The sequence below is a fragment of the Myxocyprinus asiaticus genome, chromosome 19 (genome assembly GCF_019703515.2).
Source record: "Myxocyprinus asiaticus isolate MX2 ecotype Aquarium Trade chromosome 19, UBuf_Myxa_2, whole genome shotgun sequence".
In the NCBI taxonomy this organism is placed as follows: domain Eukaryota; kingdom Metazoa; phylum Chordata; class Actinopteri; order Cypriniformes; family Catostomidae; genus Myxocyprinus; species Myxocyprinus asiaticus.
Window position 1 is genome coordinate 11,518,696 of NC_059362.1, and position 26,043 is coordinate 11,544,738.

Consider the following 26,043-nt stretch of genomic DNA (forward strand, 5'->3'; position numbering starts at 1 on the left):
TCAACATGTTAACTACATGAACTGATTGTTCATTTACCATCTAATCTACCCAGACCTTGACATGTGGCCTAGTTAGGAGATATTCAACATTATTCGCTTCACGTGTGAGTGGTCAATGTTTTGGCTCATCCATGTATGTTAGATTCACAATGTATATTTATCACTGATTGAGCAGCAGTCTTCTTGCACTTACCTTTAGCATCATATTGTTCGTTTTTATTTCACAATAATTATCTGTTGTAATTTTATAAAAGATGAGGATTTAATGAACATCAATGTTGGGTGTACCACTTGACAAGTGTACTAATACCCAGTGTGCATTCATTAAAAGACCCAACTATGTTTTTGCAACAAATTGTATCAGCACAAATAATGATAATAAAGTCTCTGTAAATGCATTAAAAAGACATTCCGCCAAAGTGATGGACATTCGACTAAGTAGAAAATACAATACTACTAGAATCAGCATCACTGTTACTGTAGAAATTAACTCACTAATAACAAAGCTTATATTTTATGTACCAGAGTATTAACACTAAATGTATTGCATCTCTATTTGTGACAACGTCAGATTATGTCTTTGTGTTAAAAACAATGCTCATGTTTGAACATTGCAATTTTTTGGCATGAAACCTCTCGGGCCCACATACGTAGCATATTACAATATATACAAATACAAATGTATGAATCCATAACGATTATAGAAGGCTCTAATACAGAGCTTGGCCAAGCCAAAACCAGTCTTTAGTGCAAAATCCCTGTAAATGTTTCCTGGCAACCTATGTGGCTAACCAAATGACAGCATGCCAATAACACAACAGCAGGAGCAGACCTGTCAATCAACATTCTTATCCACATGAGAAGCCAGCAAACCGCTCAATAAGTCAAGCTTATTGGTAAGGTATCTTGCATCAATGTTTAAAATACAGCCGAGAGAGAAGCTTCACAATTCAAGAGAGAGAGAGAGAGACAGAGACAGAGACAGACAGAGTTTTGTAATAGCAACATAAATAAAGACTGAAAGGGTAATTGTATAAAGGTTTTTTATGAGGCTTTTTTGTAACCTTTATTAAGTGTGTATATGTTTATGTAAACTACATTACAGTTTAGAGCTGAATACATCAGATCTATGGAATAAAAATGTTTAAAAAAAAAAAAGAAACACCAAAAAGTAAGGATATCACCTACAAGCAAATGTATCACTGTCACAAAACTTCACACAATGCTTAACCTATTAAAATAAGACTGAGAATAAAACAAAAAGGGCTTTCCAAGGTATTACACCAAGGCCATTACATGTAGTATAGAGTAGATCTTCACTATGCTTCTGTATCCGAGCATAAGGGACAAAGCTGTTTGTTCAGCACTCAGTACAGTTTAGACATCAAGAATTTCATGGACTGGTGACCTGAAACAAGAAAAAGACTGGTTGAAAGACATGAAGTGAGAATTATTTTGTTTAAAACGTTTAAGTATTTGAACAGATAAAAGAAGCTTCATCTTCACACCTTGTATAAGAACAGTCTAAAATGTACAAAATAGTTTTTAGGTACTGCATTGTGAACTAGCAATGAACAACAGTTCACATTAACATAAACAAGATCAATAAATCTTGTAAAAAAAAAAAAAAAAAAAAAAAAGAAAATTGTTAGTTACTAATACTGTACATAATTGAGCAGCTTTTTTGCTTACGAAAATAACTGCAATAGCTGTGTTTTGTTTCTGCACACATAATGGCACGAGTTACACAATGTTCTCCAACTCATGCAGAATTTCAGGTCTCTGCTCATGAGCATGCCGTTTCAAATCATGTTCTACCATTTTGCAGACTACTCATAGGAAAGTACACTGTCAATGTATTTGTCTATCCATATAAAGAATATCTGTAATAGTCTTCACTGACTTTGGCTACACACAAAATTAAGAAACTAGAAACTCACCTTAAATGCTGTACAAACAACGTCTTTTCAAAATCTCCTAAAAATACTTTGTGCGGTTGAGAGCTCTCTGAGCAATCTGGCCGCTCTCGTCTGTGATTTTCTCCCAGTCGGTTTGACCGACTACAAAACCAATCGCGCGCTTTCTATCTGCGTCCTTCTGCTCCTCCAGATCAGCCCAGCGCACCTGGAATATCAGTAAGTTATGATGAGTGCAACATTTTTCTTTGTAGTATGCACACTACACCTACCCCCCCCCCCCCAGTCACCAACTGGGATTATAGTACAGCAAAATAAAAATACAGATCAACAATTTAATTCTTTCACGTAGAAAACAATATTGTGCAGTGCAGAACATTACCCTCTTTTTGCCAGGTTCAGACATTCGACTGGCATAGTCATCGGGCAGCTGAAGAAAGTCCTCCATGCCGGACATAGTGTTGCGCTTTCTCTTGCCTCCACCTGCCAAACCGTCCAGTTTGTCTGGAAGGACAAAACAGCATCTCGAGTCATCACCAGTTCCCCATCAGAGGTATGCTTACTACCATTTACAGCTTACTACCTTGTCAAATCTGCTAATCCCTGGTAATCTACGTACTAATCTGACTAAGCATTGGTTATAGTTTATTTTCCGTTGCGATAGATAGGTGTCCAATGAGCTGTGTATAATGCACACAAAGTTCACTGATATTAAGCTGTTTAAGGCAACAAATATTCTTCAAACATTTATTTTTGTGTATTCCACAGAAAACATTACAACATAACTCATTTTTGACCTTTTTCCATGGAGAAAAAAATGATATGGGTGAGAACAAATATAAAGCCAATAAAAATGTGCAGGTGAAATAAAAATGGCTGTAAATATTTTGCGGAAAAGTATCTTTAAAAAACAAAACCAAATTTGAGTAAAAATACCATAAGAAAGAAATACCTACCGAGTTTTGCTTCTGAAGTGTCCATCTCCCATTTGCTTTTCGGAAGGTATCCCTGTATTACAGAGAGACACTCCGGCTGTTAATCCTCAGGTGATGAGGGACAGAAAGGACAGACAGTGTGACAAGAGCGACTGACGGAAGACAGGGACAGAATAGGGGCTGGGAAGCAATGATGATGCTTTGGATGATAAGAGAATAGCTTGAAAAGAGATCATTAATAAATCACATCAAGGCAACAATGAGCTCACAGAAACCTGATTGATAAACAGTCCTTGTATACGACAAGGGAATTTCTATTGGGTACAGAATGCAACAGCATGCAGATTTTAATACCCTACTTGAGGGCAACTCGTACATCCTTGACTGCTTCATTCATATGCGTTCGTTTTACTATAAACCGCAAAGCCACAACATATTTTTGATGCAGAGATCTGTTACTATGCTACTAGAGGATAAAACAAAATAGCCAAGAGTAGAACACACAGGAAATAGTGGCAAGGAGTCCACTTATTCAAATTGGTTATTTATATAACTAGCTTCTTAATTAGATCTAAAGACTACCACCAGACATAAGCATCCAAGATAATGAATTGTACCAAAAGATAAATGGGATGCTTAAAGGTTTGACATGATTATTTAAGAGAATTTACAATAAGAAACTGCAGTGTTTGTTAATCCTGGTCCTAGAGGTCTCCAACAGTGCACATTTTGGATATTTTGGATTGAGAAACACTGACCTAAAAGAATGCTCACCGACTTTATTGACATAAATGTCAACAACTTTCTAATTGGATGCTTTCTAATTATAGTGCTACAGCTACATTCATTTTATTACTTTTTTGGGACCATTTAATAAACCAATTCCTGGAAAGGGGAATCTAATGTGTATATTTCCCATTACAGAGTTTTATATTGTATTTTCTATTGGTCAAAGAATTTTCGACCACAACAAACTATAAATCACATGCTTCCTATCAAGTATAGTGACTTTAAACCTGAAAGAATAAATGTATAACTTCGTGAAAATGCAAAGCCAAGAAATAAACACACACTTTTTACCTTGATTGGTTGCAATACTTAAGTTTAAGCTGTAAATACACACTATTAAAAGATTGTGAATGCTCCAAACACACTTGAACATCAATGCAAGTAATGTTTGAGAGTTCAAAATCACTGTACAGGTTATATAATACAGGGCTCCAGACTGCATCTAAAATGGTAGCAAATGCGACCAAAAATAAGGTGACAATCAATTTAAAATCTAGCCATTGGCGACAGATGTGAACACTTTGTCTGCATTAATATGCACTTTTGAGGTATTGAATTAAATGCCGTGACAATGTATCTTATGCTGCTTTACACCCTTTGTCTTGAGATGAGTTCCCTGTACTCAACAAACACAGTGCAAGCCATGATGCCCGATTTGTGGTCAAATGACTCTTTCGAAACAGGCTTTAATGAATCAGCCGAAAAGATTCATGAAACTGGTTTAAACTGAGGAGCTCAGGTTAGCAGTTTAAATCAGAGTCACTATCTCTGTAAATCATACAGTGAATTAGCTATCAGTGAGTTTACAACTGACTACCAGAATCACTGATACTCTAACGTTGATGAATTACTCATTTTGTTGTCAAATGCAAATGCTCGCTTTGTAGTGTTTATTTCATAGTAATTTGTAAATGGTTTTAAGAGTGCATACTCTTTTTTCTTTTTTATATATATATATATATATATATATATATATATATATATATATACACACACACTATATTGCCAAAAGTATTCGCTCATCTGCCTTTAGACGCATATGAACTTAAGTGACATCCCATTCTTAATCCATAGGGTTTAATATGATGTCGGCCCACCCTTTGCAGCTATAACAGCTTCAACTCTTCTGGGAAGGCTTTCCACAAGGTTTAGGAGTGTGTTTATGGGAATTTTTGACCATTCTTCCAGAAGCGCATTTGTGAGGTCAGACACTGATGTTGGACGAGAAGGCTTGGCTCGCAGTCTTCGCTCTAATTCATCCCAAAGGTGCTCTATCGGGTTGAGGTCAGGACTCTGTGCAGGCCAGTCAAGTTCTTCCACTCCAAACTCGCTCATCCATGTCTTTATGGACCTTGCTTTGTGCACTGGTGCGCAGTCATGTTGGAACAGGAAGGGGCCATCCCCAAACTGTTCCCACAAAGTTGGGAGCATGGAATTGTCCAAAATCTCTTGGTATGCTGAAGCATTCAGAGTTCCTTTCACTGGAACTAAGGGGCCAAGCCCAGCTCCTGAAAAACAACCCCACACCATAATCCCCCTCAACCAAACTTCACAGTTGGCACAATGCAGTCAGACAAGTACCGTTCTCCTGGCAACCGCCAAACCCAGACTCGTCCATCAGATTGCCAGATGGAGAAGCGTGATTCGTCACTCCAGAGAACGCGTCTCCACTGCTCTAGAGTCCAGTGGTGGCGTGCTTTACACCACCGCATCCGACGCTTTGCATTGCACTTGGTGTTATATGGCTTGGATGCAGCTGCTCGGCCATGGAAACCCATTCCATGAAGCTCTCTACGCACTGTTCTTGAGCTAATCTGAAGGCCACATGAACTTTGGAGGTCTGTAGCGATTGACTCTGCAGAAAGTTGGCGACCTCTGCGCACTATGCGCCTCAGCATCCGCTGACCCCGCTCTGTCATTTTACGTGGCCTACCACTTCGTGGTTGAGTTGCTGTCATTCCCAATCGCTTCCACTTTGTTATAATACCACTGACAGTTGACTGTGGAATATTTAGTAGCGAGGAAATTTCACAACTGGACTTGTTGCACAGATGGCATCCTATCACAGTACCACACTGGAATTCACTGAGCTCCTGAGAGCGGCCCATTCTTTCACAAATGTTTGTAGAAGCAGTCTGCATGCCTAGGTGCTTCATTTTATACACCTGTGGCCATGGAAGTGATTGGAACACCTGAATTCAATTATTTGGATGGGTGAGCGAATACTTTTGGCAATATAGTGTATATAGGAAAGCACCTGAGAGCACAGACATTTCAAAATAGGAGTCCCCAGTGTATTTCGGGCTTTTATATAAAGTCCCACACTGTGTACCCAAACTTGGTAGCACAATAAACTGCATCTGGGATTTCATTCAATTTGGTCTCTTGTAGCCACTGTGTCTGGGATACCCCATGACAGTAAGAAAAGACGAACACTTAACACACACACACACACATACATAAGTATATAAAGAAATAATATATATATATATATTTTTTTATTAGCTGTCTTTTCTTCAGCTTTCTATCTAGCGTCTAAAAACAGCCATTTGGTGCCAGAATGTTTCGTTTTAGGAGTCAATGGCTCTGTAGTCATTTTTTTTAGTCGGGATTCCTGTAATAGCATCAGTCGCTCAACTGTATAAAAATACTAAATTCAATCAACAATTAGAAAATATCCCTATCTTTAACATGATGCTGCTAACATTGCAAGCTAAGCGATTTTTGAAGATATGAATTAGAACTCTGAGGTCTGGGAATGAACAGCCAGGTTGTTAGAGATCTAGTGCTTTACAAAGATCTGAAAAAGTGTCTTAACATCCCAGGTGTTCATTAGATATCTGTGAATATCTACAATGCATTAAATTAGTGTCTCCGTCCAAGATAAGGGGCACTGAAAATGGTACTGACATACTTTGCACTTAAAAAGCATTTCATACTGCTTTACACAATTTCTGCTGATGCCAATAAAGAGGGAAGAATTTGCAAAAGGTATTGACCAGGCTGATCACGTGTTGAGACCAGCAGAAGAATACCTTGAAATGTCCCAAGGGATTTCAGGAATATTTAAATACTTTGCCTAACTTTATGGTTATAATCACATTTAGACCACGTCCACAGTAACCTTGAAAATGGCATTTTCATAACGCTCTCTGTCCACAATGCCATTTTCAAATGTTTTCCAAAGGTTGCTAGTACACATTGAAACATATGAAAACACATACTGCGCATGCAAAAACAAAAAAAAAAGCACACCCCAATGAAGCTGTTCACAGTACAGTCTGAAACAACATTTATACAGGGCTGTTCCCCATGTAGAAATGACACTGCCGGCCAAAACTGAATCAAATGTAAAGAGTTTGTATGTCCTTGTACAAAAAAATATTATAAGATCAAGTCATTGATAACCTGTACAACTCAAAATGTAATTGATATGTTAAGATGTCCTTGTGTAAATGATCACGACAAATAAAACTTGGAATTAAATGAACATAAGTCACCATTAGATGTCAAGATATAACATCTCCAGTAGCAAGACATTTTAATGAGATGGTTCATAGTAGTAAACAATTGGAATGCATAGGGATAGAGGAAGTTCAAATGTCTCATAAAGGAGTTAATTTAAATAACAAATTATTAAAACGTGAAGCTTTTTGGTTTGGACATCTATGGGAATTTAAACTGTGAAGACTAATGTTGATTTGTGATGGTGCAAATCTGATGTTTCAATGTTTGGATCTTTCACACTTGGTTGATTGTTCTTGTTTAGTGATTATATAAAATCATGTTTATTTTGTGATTCTTGTGTTTAGTGTTGATTGAGTCTTATAGCGACTTTGTAAAATTGTATTCAGATGTTTCCGGGTCGATGACTTGCACTGTAAGTTAATTGTATCTATTATTGTTAGCACCTGGTGATCTTTTAAGCACTGATTGATTCTAATCTTGATTGAAAATGGAGTCATGTGATGATGCCACTGAGATGTTGTTTGTATAAAAGAGGGTGAATATGATGATTGTTTCACACATTGAGGAAGGCCTGTGCGCCGAACCATCTTCAGTCCCTTGTAAAGTCATGTAATTAAAACAACAGAAGTTTATCGGAGTGCTGATCATCTCTTCGTTGTTTTACAAATGGCAAATGGATCAACGCACCCAAAAAAGAAAAAGAAAAATATAGTCATATAACACAATAGAGTGTGGTGTAATTGTTCTTTTTTTCTTCAAATTTATCAGCTTGGAAGAGCGCTTTCGAAAAGCTTGGTTTTCACTGCCAAAAACCTGTCTCACTGTGGACGGAAGGCCAAAACTTAGCAAAATTTGTGTGTTTTCAAATGAAAATGTGTTCGTGTGGACGTGGCCTGAATATCATTGAATTACAATAAATGCAAAAACTCTGTTTAAAGTTGGATTCTTTGGAGCAGGAAAATTACTGCCTTTGGCAGGTACAATAAAAAACTTTTTTTAATTTTTTTTAATCTGGCTTCATTCCAAAACACAATCTGCAATTGCCACTTCTTAGCACATATTTTAAATTCCCAAATGTTCAGCTTTACGATACATGAGAAAGTCTGTTTTACAGTGTTGTTCCATTGCTTGTAATTTGTTTCCTTCTTATTTTATAACTGACTGTTTAATGGTCTTGAATAATTACTTGAGAACTAAAAACAAATTTGTTTTTTTAGTATTAGTATACATTTTTGCTGTGGTATCAAAATTTATATTCGAGAATCATGAAATTTCACTGGTTCATTGGTACCGATACTGAAATTTTGGCATTGTAACAATCACAGTGAATATACATTTTTTTCTGCAAGACTTCACTTGACACAAAAAGCTTAAGTTGCAAACATTGTGGGCCATGGTTGAGCATTAATAAATAAAAATAAAACAATCTGTTTTACATTAACTGGTTTTAAATTGAAAGAATCTGTCACTTATACTAGCAATTATGTTGTTCCATGAAGCATGCTGTGTAAAATAGTCAATAATTTTAGACATTTATAGAAGCCTATTTTAATAAAAAAATAAAATAAATTCTCATGGGAAAAACAAAACAGGTAAGCCATTTTTCAGTTCAGCTATTCTTCAACACCACAATCTTTCAATTGTTCAAAATTTTGATTGCCTCTAACATACTGTCTACACCGGATAAGAGCGACGTTCTTATTTTTGCAGTTCAAAACAACAGATCTCACATTTTACAAGTTAGTACTGTCTATAATAGAATATCACAGATTCATAATATGCAAATGTTGGGAAATTCCACAGAAATGTCAACCTCAATATGGAAAAAAAAAGTTACCAAATGAACAAAACTCCTTTTTAAGTTCTATTGTGGTATAATGGATAATGATGTCTAGACCGCTAGAGGGTGCCACTTGCTTACACAATGCTGACTGAAGCGCTGAATGCATCCTGAGGCTGTCTACACTGGACGTGTCAAAGCGAATGTTCTAAACCGTTTATATGTCTTGTTGGCAGGAGTAGCACCAGCGCATGCAGTGCAAAATAAAATGAGACGTTTACTGTCGGCACAACGTGATGGACGCATCCAGTGTTGACAGCATAATTGATTATAATGGGAGCGATTTGCTTTTGTTGCATCGCGCCTAGCCGCTCGTGCCTGGTGTAGACAGAGTGTAAGACTACAGAAGAAAGAAATATAAAACATCTTGGCCAGAAAGTGTTCTTGTATGTAATGTCATCATTGCATCTGCATGCAATCAGTGATCAAAAATGTTTTAATTAAGCTGTGACAGATTTTACCGATGAACGTGGTACCTTCAGGCATTTGGAAATCGCTCCCAAGGATGAACCAGACTTGTGGAGGTCCACAATTTTTTTCTTTTGATTTTCCCATGATGTCAAGCAAAGAGGTCATAAGTTTGAAGGTAGGCCTTAAAATACATCCACAGGTACACCTCCTATTTAGTACACCTCCTATCAGAAGCTAATTGCATAAAGGCTTGACATCATTTTCTGGAATTTTCCAAGCTGCTTAAAGGTACAGTTAATTTAGTGTACAGTGCATCTGGAAAGTATTCACAGCGCTTCACTTTTTCCACATTTTGTTATGTTACAGCCTTATTCCAAAATGGAATAAATTCATTATTTTCCTCAAAATTCTACAAACAATACCCCATGATGACAACGTGAAAGAAGTTTGTTTGAAATCTTTGCAAATTTTTTAAAAAATAAATAAATAAATTTAAAAAAAAATAAAAATAAAACAAATCACATGTACATAAGTATTCACAGCCTTTGCTCAATACTTTGTTGAAGCACCTTTGGCACCAATTACAGCCTCAAGTCTTTTTGAGTATGATGCTACAAGCTTGGCACACCTATTTTTGGGCAGTTTTTCCCATTCTTCTTTGCAGGACCTCTCAAGCTCCATCAGGTTGGATGGGGAGCGTCGGTGCACAGCCATTTTCAGATCTCTCCAGAGATGTTCAATCGGGTTCAAGTCTGGGCTCTGGCTGGGCCACTCAAGGACATTCACAGAGTTGTCCCGTAGCCACTCCTTTGTTATCTTGGCTGTGTGCTTAGGGTCGTTGTCCTGTTGGAAGATGAACCTTCACCCCAGTCTGAGGTCCAGAGCACTCTGGAGCAGGTTTTCATCAAGGATGTCTCTGTACATTGCTGCATTCATCTTTCCCTCGATCCTGACTAGTCTCCCAGTTCCTGCGGCTGAAAAACATCCCCACAGCAGTATGCTGCCACCACCATGCTTCACTGTAGGGATGGCATTGGCCAGGTGATGAGCGGTGCCTGGTTTCCTCCAGACATGACGCTTGCCATTCAGGCCAAAGAGTTCAATCTTTGTTTCTCATGGTCTGAGAGTCCTTCAGGTGCCTTTTGGCAAACTCCAGGTGGGCTGTCATGGGCCTTTTACTGAGGAGTGGCTTCCGTCTGGCCACTCTACCATACAGGCCTGATTGGTGGAGTGCTGCAGAGATGGTTGTTCTTCTGGAAGGTTCTCCTCTCTCCACAGAGAAATGCTGGAGCTCTGTCAGAGTAACCATCGGGTTCTTGGTCACCTCCCCGACTAAGGCCCTTCTCCCCCGATCGCTCAGTTTGGCCGGGCGGCCAGCTCTAGGAAGAGTCCTGGTGGTTCCAAACTTCTTCCATTTACGGGATGAAGGCCACTGTGCTCATTGGGACCTTCAATGCTGCAGAAATTTTTCTGTACCCTTCCCCAGATCTGTGCCTCGATACAATCCTGTCTCGGAGGTCTACAGACAATTCCTTGGACTTCATGGCTTGGTTTGTGCTCTGACATGCACTGTTAACTGTGGGACCTTATATAGACAGGTGTGTGCCTTTCCAAATCTTGTCCAATCAACTGAATTTACCACAGGTGGACTCCAATCAAGTTGTAGAAACATCTCAAGGATGATCAGTGGAAACAGGATGCACCTGAGCTCAATTTTGAGTGTCATGGCAAAGGCTGTGAATACTTATGTACATGTGATTTGTTTTCGTTTTTTATTTTTAATAAATTTGCAAAGATTTCAAACACACTTCTTTCACGTTGTCATTATGGGGTATTGTTTGTAGAATTTTGAGGAAAATAATGAATTTAATCCATTTTGGAATAAGGCTGTAACATAACAAAATGTGGAAAAAGTGAAGCGCTGTGAATACTTTCCGGATGCACTGTATGTAAACTTCTGACCCACTGGAATTGTGATATAGTCAATTAAAAGTGAAACAATCTGTCTGTAAACAACTGTTGGAAAAATTACTCATGCTATGCACAAAGTAGATGTCCTAAATGACTTGCCAAACTATAGTCTGCTAATATTAAATATGTGGAGTGGCTAAAAAATTTGTTTTAATGACTTCAACCTAAGTGTATGTAAACTTCTGACTTCAACTGTATATGTACTAAATGTGACCCACTGTAACATGCACATTTCAACCAATTCTATTGTGAAAGAGGTGCAGATTTCTAATGGTCAACCTCTTATTTACTTATTTAATAGTTACCAAAAAGGCTGTGGAACCAAATATGAGGTAAAAAATGTGGTATAAAGACATGGGAGAATAAATGTAGAGAGAGGCAATTCTCCCTAACAGACACAATTATTCTGTACACATAGACAGCAGAAATATGAGATAAATTTTCAAGCACTTCAGAGGGATATTGTGTGGACTGCATCTAGTTAGATAACATTAAGTGTGCTGTTGCCAGTATATTTGCTTAAATAATTGAATGATCCATATTAATGGAGAGTAAGACATAACAAATCAAGACGTTCGCAATGACACCAACATGTACAAAGTGCATTAACGAAAAAGATTAACTAGAGCATGACACCCAATCACCCCACTACCTCATTTTCATTTAGTTTCATTTTTGTCCACTTGGATTGAGAAAGAATTCTAAAACTTAAGTGTACTTACCTTCTTTTGGTGAAATATTGGGTAAAAATTTAAGTTTAAAGTATCTACAAAGTCACAGTTTTAATTATTGGATAAAGGAAGCATGCATGAAAAGAGAGGTCCTACCAGATCTGTCTCATCCTCCTCATCCTTTCTCAATTCAGCTTTCAGTTCTTCCTCAGATGGGTTGAAATCTTCCATCTCCACCTATCAAAAAACAATTTAATTACTATCAAGAAGATGCAAAACACAAGTTTACAATTCCTTTAATCAAAGTGCAGGAAGTGATGTCACCCATGGCATCTCCTTGAGATGATATAAATGTTCATGTCAGTGAACCAAAAATATTCACATATAATTATAACAGTTACATGAGTCTTTATCAAGAGACTTACATCTTCAATAGCAGCGTCCTGCAGTAGAGATCGGATATCTAGCCGTACCATATGTGGTGGTGCAGACTCCCAACCATTGGCCAGCTGTGAACAAACAGTATATTATTAGTTAGGTTTATGAACAACAAGGTAAAATAGTTCTGGTGGTGATAATCTGTATATGCATAAATCATAAGAATAACAGCTGCACAAAATTTCTAGTAAAAAAAAAAAAAAAACAGCTGTTCAAGTTATACCTTTGTAATATCCTTTAGTGTCCGCCCATGTATGTTTCTCTTTGCACATGTTTGATGATCAGCAGTGATTTCAGCCAAGTACACCTGAGAATAAAAAAAAAACACTAAGTTAGAAAATAAACTCGTTCCAAAAAACTAGTTCCAGTGCGGCAGAGCTAAAAGTATGCATGGTGGTGGCCTAAAGCTAGATTCTAGAAAGATAGCTGTTGAAATGTGTAAATTTTCTATGGCAACATTCTCCTATCCCAGCCTAATATGCAGGGATATTAAGCAAAGGCTAAGTATGTTTGTAATGAATATAACAGAATATTCCACAGAAATGTCAACCACATCATGGAAAAATAAAATTTACCAAATGAACAAAACAGCCTTATAAGTTCTTTTGTAGTATAATGGATAATTCTGTCCACACCGCTAGAGGGCGCCACTTGCTTACACAATGCTGACTGAAGCTCTGACTGAATCGCTAAATGCAGTCTATATTTAAGCTTCCATGGGCTGCGTTTCCCAAAAGCATTTTAAGCCTAAGTAGATCGTAGAAACCATTAGTGCCAATGGCCTCTACGATCAACTTAACCTTACGATGCTTTTGGGAAATGCCGCACTAGTTATTAGTCACGCAAGACCACATTGCAATTTCAATTGTAACTCAATCAATCGTGTAGCCTTAATGGATACCATACCAATCTCTAAGAAGTCAAAGTTGGCTGGTTTGAAAGCATTTTTGATGGTTTTACCTCATCATGCATAGGTAAGTACCACTTTCACAACTGTCACATCTGTAACAATGGTTTTTCCTCAATGTGAGAACGAGAATTATTAAAAATTCAATATTACATGTTCTCAGGAGTAACAACCCTTCTACATTATGTGGTTATTATTATTATTTCCAGATTGTGCATTTGAATTCACAGAATTTTTACAAAGTGTGTTGATAATAAATAAACCATTTTTTTTTTCTTTCATATCAGCATTTTCATGCTTAAAACTGATTTGCAGATGGTTTTAATTTGGTCAATAATTGGCAGATAAATATTGGCAGCCGATACATCTGTCAGGGTTCGTACAGATGCTTCAAAGTTAAATTCAAGGACTTTCAAGGATATTCAAGCACATTTTTCTTTGTTTTCAAGGACAAATTATTTTTGTTAATCTTAAATACAAATATTTCAACCATACAGTTAATTTATTTTTATAAAACACCACTTATTACAAGTACAACAATGAGCATCTTTAACTACATATTCTCACAGTAACAATTCTTGGTTCATTCATGACAAAATTGATGTGCAGTTGTAGTGTGCTCCCTTAAAATGCACTTCGCTTTCCAACAAAAGTGAATAACTGGGTCCGTAATTATTAATAATTTTGTTTTGCTTTTTTGAACACTTGTTCAGCCTTGCACTAATGCTTTTATTAAAAATAAGTACAAAATAAATACACAAATAACTTTACATGTCATAGAAGTGGTGTACCAGATGAAGGGGACAAGGATTTTTTTCAGGCAATTAACAATTTCAAATATATTTTCAAAAAAATTAACAAAACAGAGTCAAGCCATTTCATATCATTAAAGGTTAGGTTATAAAATTATATATATATATATATATAAACATTTTTTTTTTTTAAAAATCACTATTTGAAAGCATTTTCATGACTAAAAAAAGTTAAGGGACATGACTTTGTCAACATATACACATATTGATATTGACACAAATGTTGTCAGAAATAACCTATTTTGTGAAACACAAAGCTTTCTTTACACAAGGCTCACAAAACTCCATTGATCTGCATTCAAATCATTCAAAAAGTTTTACATCTCATATAATGTTTTCACTCTGGAGAGTAAATTGTAATTAAAGCTGATAGTTGCAAGGATTCATACTTGTTAAATCCACCACAGAATATTTTTTAACATTTGATTGTGATTGGCCCATTCTGAACAGCGCTGCCTAAAGATGTCACATGACAGCGCCATCTATGCGCTGCCTGCTTCAGCAGTGGTCTAGTGGTCTGTCATCGTGTTTTTCCAAAAATAAATACATTTAATTTATTATATGATTTAAGCAACGCATTAAGATTTTCTATAATTCAAGAACTTTTTAAGCACCTCTTGGTAAAAATTGTTATTTAAGGGTTTTCCAGGACTTAACTTTGAAAAAGACAAATTCAAGTACTTCAAGCACTTTGTATGAACCCTGATTAGTGCATCCCTATTATTTTTGCAATTCCATTTGATGATAGTGGCGCAGAAATTACAAGCTTCATGCTACACCTTTAAATCACAAGTGAGAGTGACCCACCAATGAGATATAGTAAAACATCATCACAATACTTCTATCATTGTGTCCTAAGGCACTTTACATTGAAGGTTGCTCAAAACTTCTAACTGGCCTTGCAATAAGTGTCTAAGTTAAATACAAGTAAATTCCAAACAGCTTACCTCAAACCCTTTTGTCTTGGCAGCACTCCAGAACTGGTCAAAGTACTTCACTCTATCATTGATGGCATCCAGGATTATGAAGGGGAAAAATCCATCATCCAGAGTTTTCTTGAATGTTTTCAACATGCTGCTTCGGTAAGTATCTTCCATCTCCGGTTCATATTCATATTCAAGCACCTGATGAAGATATGCATGATCAGCTGGAGAAAACAAGTTGAGGTTGCTCATTTGAAATGATGGAACATGTTCAAACCTTGTTCTTGACACGCTTCCCAGTATCAGGGTCCTTCTCGACTTTTTCCACTTCAGTCATGAAATAATCATCAAGACCAAGAACTCTAGGTGGTGCACCACCACATTCAACCTCTTTATCCTATATGAGCAAGGACAAAATAACTTAATGGAAAAATAACAAAGCAGCAAATACAAAATAGAATTCATTAGACAAGTATGTGAAGGCAAATATTGTTTTGCTCCAAAATGTTTAAGATTGTAATAATAACACAATGCAAGTATGTGGTGCATTCTCAACGTTGCTGCACATGGCACTACAGCGAACATAAGCTTAAAGGTGCACTCAGACTGAATGGTTTGAGGTTTGTTGCTATCAGAGCAACACAAGAGTAGGAATAAGTGCATGAAACCCATTTGTCCAGAATTCAGGTCTCCTTTTGCATACTTGCATAAATTATGTTTCTGGCCTTAAAGACTTCAAGACTAAGTACTTTAATACTACATTTTGAAAAATCAACATCAAGTTCAGCTGCAAATGTGGAGGTAGAAAGAAATAGTTTTACCCTAATAAGTTTTGCAACATGACTTTTGCCACTTCCCGGTAATCCACGCATAATGACCACAATCTAAAGAGGAAAAAAGAATGAGTAACCTTCAAAAGCACAGTATAATAATAACAACAGAATAATAATCGAAAGAAGAAGAAATGGTGGTATACCCTGTCAGGTCTTGTTGCTCGTCCTGGGGGTTTGAGGATGTCCTCTGCATTCTTTGTCTCTGGTTTCTTTTCCACCCGTGGGGGGGCAACAGGAGTAGGAGGGGGCAGTGATGCATGTGGAGGGGGCGCTCATCTGGATAGCTCCTACGATCACCTAGGTAAGTATAACAGGTCTTTTACACAGGTCTAAACTTTTAAAAGACCTCAACTTTGTGTTTTTGGTAATTATGTGGCCGAAGTTTATAGAAAACTATAAATAAATAAATAAATATACATTATATACAGCTCTGGAAAAAATTAAAAGACCACTGCAAAATGATCAGTTTCTCTGTGTTTACTATTTATAGGTATGTCTGAATAAAACATTTTTGTTTTATTCTATAAAGTACTGACAACATTTCTCCTAAATTCCAATTAAAAATATTGTCCTTTAGAGCATTTATTTGCAGAAAATGACAACTGATCAAAATAACAAAAAAGATGCAGTGTTTTCAGACCTCGAATAATGCAAAAACAAGTTCATATTCATTTTTAAACACAATACTAATGTTTTAACTTAGGAAGAGTTCAGAACTCAATATTTGGTAGAATAACCCTGATTTTCAATCACAGCTTTCATGCGTCTTGGCATACTCTCTACCAGTCTTTCACATTGCTGTTGGGTGACTTTATGCCACTCCTGGTGCAAAAATTCAAGCAGCTCGGCTTTGTTTGATGGCTTGTGGCCATCCATCTTCCTCTTGATCACATTCCTGAGGTTTTCAATGGGGTTCAGGTCTGGAGATTGGTCTGGCCATGACAGGGTCTTTATCCGGTGGTCCTCCATCCATACCTTGATTGACCTGGCCGATCCTCCACCTGGTCTTCTAATGGTTAGATGGAGACCTGGAGAGGCCTACAAGCCACAGTGTCTCACACCCACTGTGAAATTTGGTGGAGGATCGGTGATGATCTGGAGGTGCTTCAGCAAGGCTGGAATCGGGCAGATTCATCTTTGTGAAGGACGCATGAATCAAGCCACGTACAAGGTTATCCTGGAAGAAAACTTGCTTCCTTCTGCTCTGACAATGTTCCCAAACTCTGAGGATTGGTTTTTCCAGCAGGACAATGCTCCATGCCACACAGTCAGGTCAATCAAGGTGTGGATGGATGACCACCGGATCAAGACCCTGTCATGGCCAGCCCAATCTCCAGACCTGAACCCCATTGAAAACTCTGGAATGTGATCAAGAGGAAGATGGATGGTCATAAGCCATCAAACAAAGCTGAGCTGCTTGATTTTTTTGCGCCAGGAGTGGCATAAAGTCACCCAACAGCAATGTGAAAGCCTGACAGAGTATGCCAAGATGCATGAAAGCTGTGGTTGAAAATCAGGGTTAATCCACCAAATATTGAATTCTAAGTTAAAACATTAGTATTGTGCTGCTTAAAATTGAATATGAACTTGTTTTCTTAGCACTATTCGAGGTCTGAAAACACTGCATCTTTTTTGTTATTTTGACCAGTTGTCATTTCTGCAAATAAATGCTCTAAATGACAATATTTTTATTTGGAATTTGGGAGAAATGTTGTCAGTACTTTATAGAATAAAACAAAAATTTTCATTTTACTCAAACACATCCCTATAAATAGCAAATCCAGAGAAACTGATCATTTTGCAGTGGTTATATAACAAAATATATTCTTTTTGAATTGCATACTTCCATAGCCTGAGGATCCATGGTCAAGACTTCTTTCATATGAAGACCTGTCATAGCCTGGACGGTTGTAAACCTCTCGATCCCTGCTTGAGCGGCTTGGGTGATCCCTTTCTCTATCCCTGTATCCTGGACGAGGCCCAAGTGGAGGGCTGCAACCAGACATTTAAAAAGATATCCAACTATATTTATATACAACAAGATATACACAAATTCACATACATACATGTACACTATATATGTGTGTGTGTGTGTGTGTGTGTGTGTAGATGTTTGACATGAGAGGTTGACTTGTTTATCATTTTTGCAAATGAATTGCCCCAAAAAACATGGCCTCTAGAAAAAACAACATTTTCACTATCCTAAATCAGTAAAGTGTTCTACTCATGTGAACAGTCAGAATTTTATAACTAGGCTTGCTGAATTTATTTTTGAAAAATATTTATGAAATATTCATTTTGCTAAAAATAAATTATGAAAAAACAGTAGCCTAAACTTATTTAAAAACTTTAACTTCAACTGACACAGTTGTAATAAAGTACAATAGATTCCACCTAAAAGATTAGCATATATAATCCTTGTGCATCAATAAAACTCAGAGGTCCTTAGAGGACAAACATGTCTGTGTCAAAAAACTGCCATAAAAATATTATATATTAATATTATTTTCCACTTTCAATGAGTAAATTTTTTTAACCAATATCAGTCCTGATCATAACAACCAAATATTCATTCATTTTCAAGATTTTAACCCTTTAAATGCCAGTTTGTTTACATAATGCCACTGTTGTTGTTTTTTTTTGTTGTTGTTTTACACACACACACATATTTCTCAATACACGCATACAAAACACACTCTGACATCCATACCAACACACCCACACAATTTTAGCTGCATAATTTCTTCAATTGGCCTGCAGTGCTCTATAATACAGCAAACAAAAAATAGGAGAAAAGCATGTATTTACTCCATAAGCTAAACATGAGAAAAATTGCGCCATCTGGTGGAAAATATAAAAAATGCAAATTTTGAAGCCAGGGCTCCTGAAGGTAAGCATATCATAGAATTCATAATTTTATGCTTTAATGGCATTGGGATAAAATATTGCAGTTTTAATGCATTTCAATGGGGACATTTTTGTTCTTAAGGTCCTGAGTTTAACTACACAGTGTGTTATAGATGTATTATAGGAACTGAGGTTGAAATATCAAAATTCCCCCAAAAATACACACCTTTGGCAAAATGTATGCCATTGGCATTAACACCAAATTTTAGTAAGGGTGATGATGTGTAGCTGAAAAGCCTTTATTATTGGTGCATGTCAAAATAATCCAGCAGAGTGGATCTGTGATGGCTTGCATGAGTTGCGCCACACTGAGCACACTCGAACAAAAAACTGGCAAACACGCTTCTCAGATGACAAGCATATTTTTGCTTGGGTGGCTGCCGACAAATTTTCAATACAGGAAAAACCCTGCCATGATCGTAATGCATTCAGGCAGCTATTTTAGTAAAGCTCTTATCTACTTGAATCAGAAAAGACTGAAATCTCCATAACGGTTGGTCAAGATTATGATCATATAACACATTTAAAATCTATGGTATCAAATTGTGTTTCTTTAGTTCAGATCATACCATTTCCGCCAGTTTTACAACAGGTGCAAATGCACATGAATTTGTTCTTTCCCTCGTTCTAATGTTAATGAATGAGGATTATTCTACATAAAGGAGCACGTGCCTGCAGTTAGTAATTTGCATGGAACAAGCTATCAGCATCAACGCACCTGTACAGTTGCAAATGTGTTGAGAAAGATGCTGCCGAAAAACCATCACACTATAAAACGTTGCAGTACAGCGTACAGATTTTATAATATGTACCACTGTAGACACTGGATCAACTAAAAGCATGCTTGGAGCGCTGCTTGTGCAGGAGCATTTATCTTTGCCTCATCGCCCACAGGTTCAAACTATATATGTGGTCAACAAGGCAGTGCTCAAAGTGGAAGCGTTCCATGTGGAAGCGGTTTATTAGACTCCCTGTCCGGATTCAAACCTTGACTCCCCATAACCCGTAGTTACCATGGTAGATGCCTTAAGTACCAACGAAAGTTGGTCACGGTTCTGTGCATGCAGTCAGAAAAAGAATACATCTCAGTCACAGGCAATCCACACTCCAATCCAGAAGGGGGCGCACACAGTAATGAACTGCTTTTTGCTAACCGCCACAACAGGAAAAAGAGCAGAAGAAGACACCATCTATGTACCAACCCAAAACAAGAATGCGAGTTCACATGACACGCAAGAGCTCGAAGACTCGCCTACGTGTTTTAAATCAGCAGTGTGGGAAAGTTTCTGGTTCCCAGTGAACATGCAGTGGAAAGCGAGTGGTAAATAGGATGAGGACGGTGTGTCAGCGTTGTAAGGCAGCTGTATGGTATGTGAGTGGAAATACATCCAACATGCTAACACATATCAGACGACATCACCCAGATGTGCCAATCACCGGAGCTAGGCAGAAAAAGACGACAGGAGTGCAAAAACTTATCCCTGCAGCTTTTAACCAGCCCCTAGATGTGAGAGCAGACAGGGCCAAAGTCATTACCCAGGCAATTGTCATATACACAAACAACAAATAGTTTAAGTGGAACAAATTGTAACACTCCTTCTCTTAATGCACAAGTTTTATTTTTCATTATTCTATTTATTTTGTACTTTTATAACAAAATTGATGTTTTTCAGTTTTGTAGCCGATTGTGACCAAATACCTTTTGTTTTTTATCAGCCCTACAAAAAAATATGACTTATGCAAGAGTGCATTCTGTTTACTGCTTAGTGCTTAATACACTAAAGGAGGCTGTACTGTACCAACTACCACGGGGGGACTAAATGCCGCTAGGTGGAACAAACTGTAATTTGCACTACTGTCTGTTCAAAATAAATGAAAAGAAACTTAGCATTTGGGATTTGTTGCTTTTTCCTATTGTACCGAACTCGTATCGAACCGTGACCCCAAAACAGAGGTACGTACCAAACCGTGACTTCTGTGTACCGTTACACCCCTAATATATATACACACACTGTATATTCATTTAGTTTATTCCATGTTTGTATGGGATGCCGGGAGAATGCAATACGTTTTGCATACATGTGGTTTCAGTTGGTTCTACATTTAGAATACATTTTAGCATTAACTTATTGGTGAATCAATTTCCACGTGAAAGGAGTTACGTTTCTACTGCTGCCATATTCAGCATTAAAATTTCTCCCATTCACAAGTACATCACTGACCTGTCTCATACTATACTGTCTCTGACTATGCCCAGCAAAGTTAGTATAATTACTAACTGGTTGTTTTATGATTGTACAACAATTGTAGGCCTTGAAGTTACACCTGTTTATTAAGAAAAACTATTGGCCAGAGTCACATGGTGCCATGCGAGGTTCGGACGCGTGAATGGCAAGCTCTGTTTCTGTTACCTTTTGTGTCATAAACAGGTGAGATTCGATACACCCTGTTCCATAACTGTTCTATGAAGACAAAATGTCAAAATTCAAAATCCTCAGGCTCTGGAGACATTAAAAGACACTTACGTGCTCAAGCTGAAGCCCCTGAGCAGCAGGCGGAAATCCCAGGACTCAATTTGGCCAGTGAAGTGAAAGAGATTCAGCATCAACTGTTGAACATGTCAGCAATGCTGACGAAGGTCATTGCTGACTTGGGAGGATCTTGCTGTAATATGTCGATCGATCACTGCCATGGAGACAAAATTCTCTAGAGTTGGTTACAAAAGTGGCGGATGTTGAGAAATGGATCAATTCTCTGGAGTCATCGGAGAGGGAATTAGCTGCTAACCCGCTAGCGACCAAGACAGACTTGGAGCGCGTTTGGGAAAAGTCGGAAGACCTTGAGAATCATAACCGGCGAAACGTCTGAAATGTTGGAACTCCTGAGGACTCAGGCCGAGATATGGTGAAATTCCTAGACGAGCCCTTCCCGAGTCTGCTCAACATAACAGGCCATAAGCTGGAAATTGAGCGAGCTCACAGAGTTCCGGCTCGGAGATCCGTGGAGGGAGACAGGCCCCAATCAATTCTGGCCAAATTTCTGAGATCATCCTATAAAAATCTCGTGTTACGCGAGGCGAGGAGAAAAGGAAGGCTTTCTTGGAAGAACCACAGCATTTTCTTTTTCCCAGACTTTGCGAATTCGACAAGAGAGAAACGTGATCGATTCAAGGATCATCGGAAGGTCACTTCTGCACTGATGTTCCCGGCCAAATTGACAATAGATACTAAGGATGGCCGCAATTATTTACATGCCCACATCAAGCGATGTCCTTCCTGAAGTCAATGGAACGTGTAAGTCATTGTGTGATGCTCTCGATGCAGCCGAGTGGGCCTGACTCACTGAACATTCACTTGACTGTCCAAGGAAACTAGGCACCTTTTTGTTTCTTTTTGTGTTGGTTATGCCTAGCAGCTGGAGTTTGTTTTGTGGAATAACACTCCTTCGGGACAGTTTGTGGATGAATCTGCATGTTCTTTGTGCTTATGCCTTCTACTGGATGGAGTTTGTTTTGTGGAATATTTCTTGCAAATCATTAGAGGGATTAGGGCATTTGTTACACTCATGTAACAGCCAAATGGGCCGGCTCACTGAACATTCGTTTGACTGCCCGAGGAAATTGAACAGCCTTTTTTTTGTTTGTTTTTTGTGCTGGTTCCGCTAGTGGCTGGAGCTTGTTTTGTGGAGGAACACACCTTCAGGACAGTTATGTGGATGAATCTACACGTTATTTGTGCTTATTCCGCCTATTGGTTGGAGTTTGTTTTATTGATTATTTTCTGTTGTGTAATTCTGTCTCATAAAATTTGTATAGAAGACTTGAGCAATCCAACGGCAAAGTTGTCACGGAGACTCTCGTACATGGACTGTTTGAGGTTAGAGGGATGGATGCCGGTTCGTGCTGTCGTGCGCGGAGTTAATGCGCACATTTATTTTACTTTTTTAATTTATTTATTTTTTTTGTTCTGGGGGATAATCGTGGGTTGATTGTTGCATCAATGTTGGAATGGTCTTTACAATTTTATTTTTGACACTTTTTTTTTTCTTCTAATATGTCAAAATGTCAAATGTTAGTATGAGTGGATTGTCTCTCTCATATTGAGGCACCCCATAAAAAGAAGGAAGGTTATTTCTTTTCTTTAACGTAAGAAATATGATACAGTGTTTCTTCAAGAAACGCATCTTTCCCCACAGGAAGCTGAAAAATTTGAGAAGATATGGGGTGAACATGTTTTCTTAAGCGCTGGCTCAAGTAAGAGCAGGGGAGTCATTGCATTGATAAATAAACATCTACAATTCAAATATCTCAAACAGATTAAAGATAAATAAGCAAGTCATTACAGAAATTCAGGGGCAAAGGTTGATGTTGGCTAATATTTACACACCTAACACTGATGATCAGGGCTTTTTTATAGATCTTGAAGGGATGTTGCAAGCCGCTGGCATCCCTCATGATATAATATTTATAGATTCTATTGGACCCCCTCTAGATTCTATAGGCTTGGTCTTAAAGACACACCCACCTGCTGGCAACGTCAATCAGAAGATGGAGACACACGCCATGTCTTTTGGGTGTTTGTTAATATCCAAGAATTTTGGTTGAAGATTCAGAGTTTTATGTGTGATGTAATGGGCACTCAAATTTTAAACTTGTTTGTGGGGAAATGGGGCAAATATCTAGCATTTTTGGAGGGCTCTCGGGGAGGGACAGTGGAGAGAGAGGTGTAGTGGTTAATGTGTGTGATTATTATATTTTTTTATATTTGTTTGTTTTGTTTTTTGTTTGTTTGTGTGTCTATGATCATGTGACCACTGGGGTGTTGTTGGGGGTCAAGGTGGGGTTGAGGATTGGGGGGGTGTAATGGTGGGTGTTAAGTATTGATTCTGTTTGTATATGTTTTGCTTTTCTTTGTTTAATAGATGAATCAATAAAATAAAAAAAATGTTAATCATAAAAAAAGAAAAACTATTGGCCGATTAGAAACCAGTTTTTCCCCCACCAGTTATTAGTACAGTCAAATTCCATTATCGGTAGACCTCTACTTTCTTGTAAGTAGTGCTGGCTGATATGACGATATATATCGTGGCGAAGATATAAAGTGTCAGTTGATAGAGATTTTGCTATATGAAGATATGCAAATATCCATGTGTGCGGCGTGGGTGTATCTATCAGTGGACAGGGCTTCAAGTGAGAGAATAGAAGAGACATCAACAGGGTTTTTTCTGGCATTGAAAATTCCAATGAAATTCAGCAAATTCAAATGACATTTATCTTGTACTTTAAGCTTCATAAGTGCTTAAATATGCTTCTAATCTGATACGCACATCTGTGTTCCATGTGAGTGTCGAAAGCACTATCTCTGGAGCATGCAGGTGCACGTGAGTTCAGCAGGCTTTCCGATATTTCTGCTCCAGAGACAGGAGAGTGCAGAGCAGAATTACTTGCACTACTCAATCTGGCTTATCTCGATTTCACACGTAGACCACAAAAATTACGTGACCCATCTAGTTTTTTTACCTTTAAACACTATGGAGGAAGTGAAACATCTCAAACAGCCAGACATCCTCCTAACACCCGCTGACAACACTGAGTCTTGAGTCAAAATAAAGGATTTTTAAACTACACGTTATCGTTCTTACTAAAATTCTGTTGAAATGATGTTTGATACTAGGAAAAAAACCGGCCATGTTTGCCTTCAAATATTCATTTATTTTCTGTAGAGATTGCTTAAATAATTAAGAGCCTAATGAAGTGTTATTTTTTATTTATTATTATTATTTGTATAATTTTCTTTGTTGCAGTGCTTTGAGAAGATGTTTCTTGAGGTTTATAATAACAATAATACTGGTCAACAACATATCAGACTGAAATGTGGCATAATGTGAAATTTGGCATTATGGGAAGGATGATTTAAAACCAAGTATAAAGTATTTAAATCACTGACTGGATTATCTAAAAACAGCCATTACAATAAGGTTTTTTAATATTACCCCATTTTTATTGATTTTCCAGAAAAAAATGACTATTTTAGGGCTGCTCGATTATGGCAAAAATCATAATCACGATTATTTTGGTCAATATTGAGATCACGATTATTAAACACGATTACTCATTGACTTTGGAAACATCATGCATTTATTGACATTTTAAAAGAAACTTGTCTTTTTAACAGTGGATTTCCTTGAACTTGAAATGTAAACTGCACTGGGTAGGGGAGGAGGCTACAGTCGCATGATAATTATTTTATGTTGACTAAATGTATTGACTTTTATGTATATGAATACCTCACCAAGACGGGCATTTTGGCGGAATTTTGAAATGTATTTAACCGTTCAGGTGCACATTAGCACAAACATTTTCAGAATGCATGCGCATGATCAGCAAACACACATACACCACCTGTCAATCAAACAGGGCGCAGCTGTTGCTAGATCGCTAGCGAATTACAAAATGACGTGCTCTTGATTACTTTCAACAGCAGAATAAGAATATCAACTTTCTAATAAGTGACACAGACCTAGGCTATCACAAATAGAGCCGGTTATTTTTTCATTATTGATATTTAATCAGTCTGCTTGTCCAGTTGGGCAAGTAAAATTCTATTTCACTTGCCCCTTCAAAAATCCACTTGTCCCGGACAAGCGTTAATGTCTAGCCCTGATTAAATATTGTATTCAACATTCTCCGATAACAATTTTTTCTTCTGCAGTATAGCTCCTAAAGTAAATGTACGTTGTTTTAAAGGAGTTTCAGATATTATATTGGAAAACAAGCCAAAAACGACTAATCAAAAATGTATTTTGTTCCAGTGTATAATGGGCTAAGACTACACTCTCTCACCTTTATGTTCACTTCGATCCATCTTTAACTCAAAAAACAAACTTTCTCTTCTTAAAAGAGCTGTGTATCGCCGATTTTCTTCACAATAAGATACACACAGTGAACGTGACACATACAGAATATTATGATTCACTACAACACGAGCCATCATGTTATAATCTAGCAGCAGCAAAGGCGCGCGAGTCACGAGCATCCCCACGCCAGAGTGTGCATCAGCCAGGAGAAGATTCAATCTCTTCCCCGGTCACTTCACACGACTCATAGATGTCAGTTTCTGAGTTTATTTTCATAACCCGCTTCCTTACTTTAACAAAGGATGCTTTAAAGATATAATGCCAGGGTGTTTCATTGCGAAACGGAATGAGGCACAATAATCGTTTT

At 37.6% G+C, this 26,043-nt stretch overlaps 1 protein-coding gene across 1 annotated transcript in view; it reads right to left on the reverse strand.

The window, feature by feature from the left end:
* Positions 1 to 1,029: 1,029 nt before the first annotated feature.
* LOC127410209 (YLP motif-containing protein 1-like) overlaps positions 1,030 to 26,043 on the reverse strand; it is a 41,092-nt gene continuing 16,078 nt past the window's right edge. The window contains 13 exon segments of the mRNA XM_051645354.1: positions 1,030 to 1,408; positions 1,941 to 2,124; positions 2,299 to 2,420; positions 2,873 to 2,924; positions 12,158 to 12,238; positions 12,427 to 12,510; positions 12,663 to 12,746; positions 15,106 to 15,282; positions 15,359 to 15,478; positions 15,903 to 15,965; positions 16,058 to 16,182; positions 16,185 to 16,211; positions 17,758 to 17,906. Of these exon segments, the coding sequence (XP_051501314.1) occupies positions 1,978 to 2,124; positions 2,299 to 2,420; positions 2,873 to 2,924; positions 12,158 to 12,238; positions 12,427 to 12,510; positions 12,663 to 12,746; positions 15,106 to 15,282; positions 15,359 to 15,478; positions 15,903 to 15,965; positions 16,058 to 16,182; positions 16,185 to 16,211; positions 17,758 to 17,906 (1,231 nt within the window). The 3' untranslated portion in view covers positions 1,030 to 1,408; positions 1,941 to 1,977.